Genomic DNA, 1,333 nt, shown 5'->3' with positions numbered 1-1,333 from the left:
AGAGAGAGAGAGAGAGAGAGAGAGAGAGAGAGAGAGAGAGAGAGAAGCGAGAGAACACCAGTCTTGGCGTGTGCCTATGAGCGTACGTGCGTGTGTGTGCGCGTATGTGCGTGCGTGTACGTGTGTGTGCGCGTATGTGAGTGCGTGTACGTGTGTGTGCGCGTATGTGCGTGCGTGTACGTGTGTGTGCGCGTATGTGAGTGCGTGTACGTGTGTGTGCGTGTCTTTTCCTTGGTATGTACATCGCATTTAAGTATACCATATATGATCGGACGTTATTTGTGACCACGGGGAGTGTCCGGTGGAAATGTACACACACAAAACTTTAGTTCTTGGAAATTCTAGGCTAATAATAAAGTGACAAACGACTCACAAATATATGCTACACGATTTATTAAGGGAAAATGTTTTAAATGTACATATAATAACGTTTACTGGTTAAAACATTGAAACATTTCCTTACGCACATTGCCTCGTCAAAGCGACAAAATGACAACGTGCGACAAACCTTCATCATCTGTACATTCTTAGTATATCTTATAGCATATATATACATACTTATATATATATATATTTATATATATATATATATATGTGGTGATCAAATGAACAAATTAGAAAAACAAATCGTGTATTTGGAACATCACTTAAAATAGAACATTTGTGTAATTATTGAGTGGATATTTGAATTTATTGAGACGGACATGGACAAATAATATGAGCTCTCCTGGACTTTATTTACATCTCTCCTAATAAAACGCACGAGTTACGTCATATTAATATTTGTTAATGCTATTATAACTACTTTAAGAATTGGATATAACTAGTTTTAATAATAATTAACAAATCTTTTGCATCACTTGCGAGACGAGCCACTTGTTAGACACCCATCCTTTGCTAAATAGTTTCGTAAGCATCCTTCGCATATGCGTCACGTCTAGAGATTCGGTATCAATACTTTATCGATCACGTGAATGATGCCGTTTTTGGTGACGATGTTGTTCTGTGATTTGTCGAGGAGAGCATTGTTGATGCTGATGACGTTGCTGATGGCTGTGACATTCAGCAGGTTTCCTTCCATCGTTGGCACGTGGTATTGGATGCCTTCCATGAGTGAGCTCGTCAACATCATGCGGTCTAGTATGTGATTCTTCACCACCTGCGAACGCGTGGGAAGTTATCAATGAAATGACATCATTAGTTTGTGTGTTTGAATACGCTGCTACTCTGCCGTGCGTCCCTCCTCTCTCTCTCTCTCTCTCTCTCTCTCTCTCTCTCTCTCTCTCTCTCTCTCTCTCTCTCTCTCTCTCTCTCTCTCCATCGTTCTCTCTCT

At 40.4% G+C, this 1,333-nt stretch overlaps 1 protein-coding gene across 1 annotated transcript in view; it reads right to left on the bottom strand.

Moving 5' to 3' along the window:
- Positions 1-376: 376 nt before the first annotated feature.
- The window catches only part of LOC106812504 (periostin-like), a gene marked incomplete in the record, with an annotated part of 13,225 nt that continues 12,268 nt past the window's right edge, over positions 377-1,333 (bottom strand). The window contains 1 exon segment of the mRNA XM_014816393.1: positions 377-1,159. Coding sequence (XP_014671879.1) covers positions 938-1,159 — 222 coding nt within the window.

Source organism: Priapulus caudatus, unplaced genomic scaffold, assembly GCF_000485595.1.
Source record: "Priapulus caudatus unplaced genomic scaffold, Priapulus_caudatus-5.0.1 Scaffold655, whole genome shotgun sequence".
NCBI lineage: Eukaryota > Metazoa > Priapulida > Priapulimorpha > Priapulimorphida > Priapulidae > Priapulus > Priapulus caudatus.
This window is presented reverse-complemented; position numbering and strand designations above follow the sequence as displayed.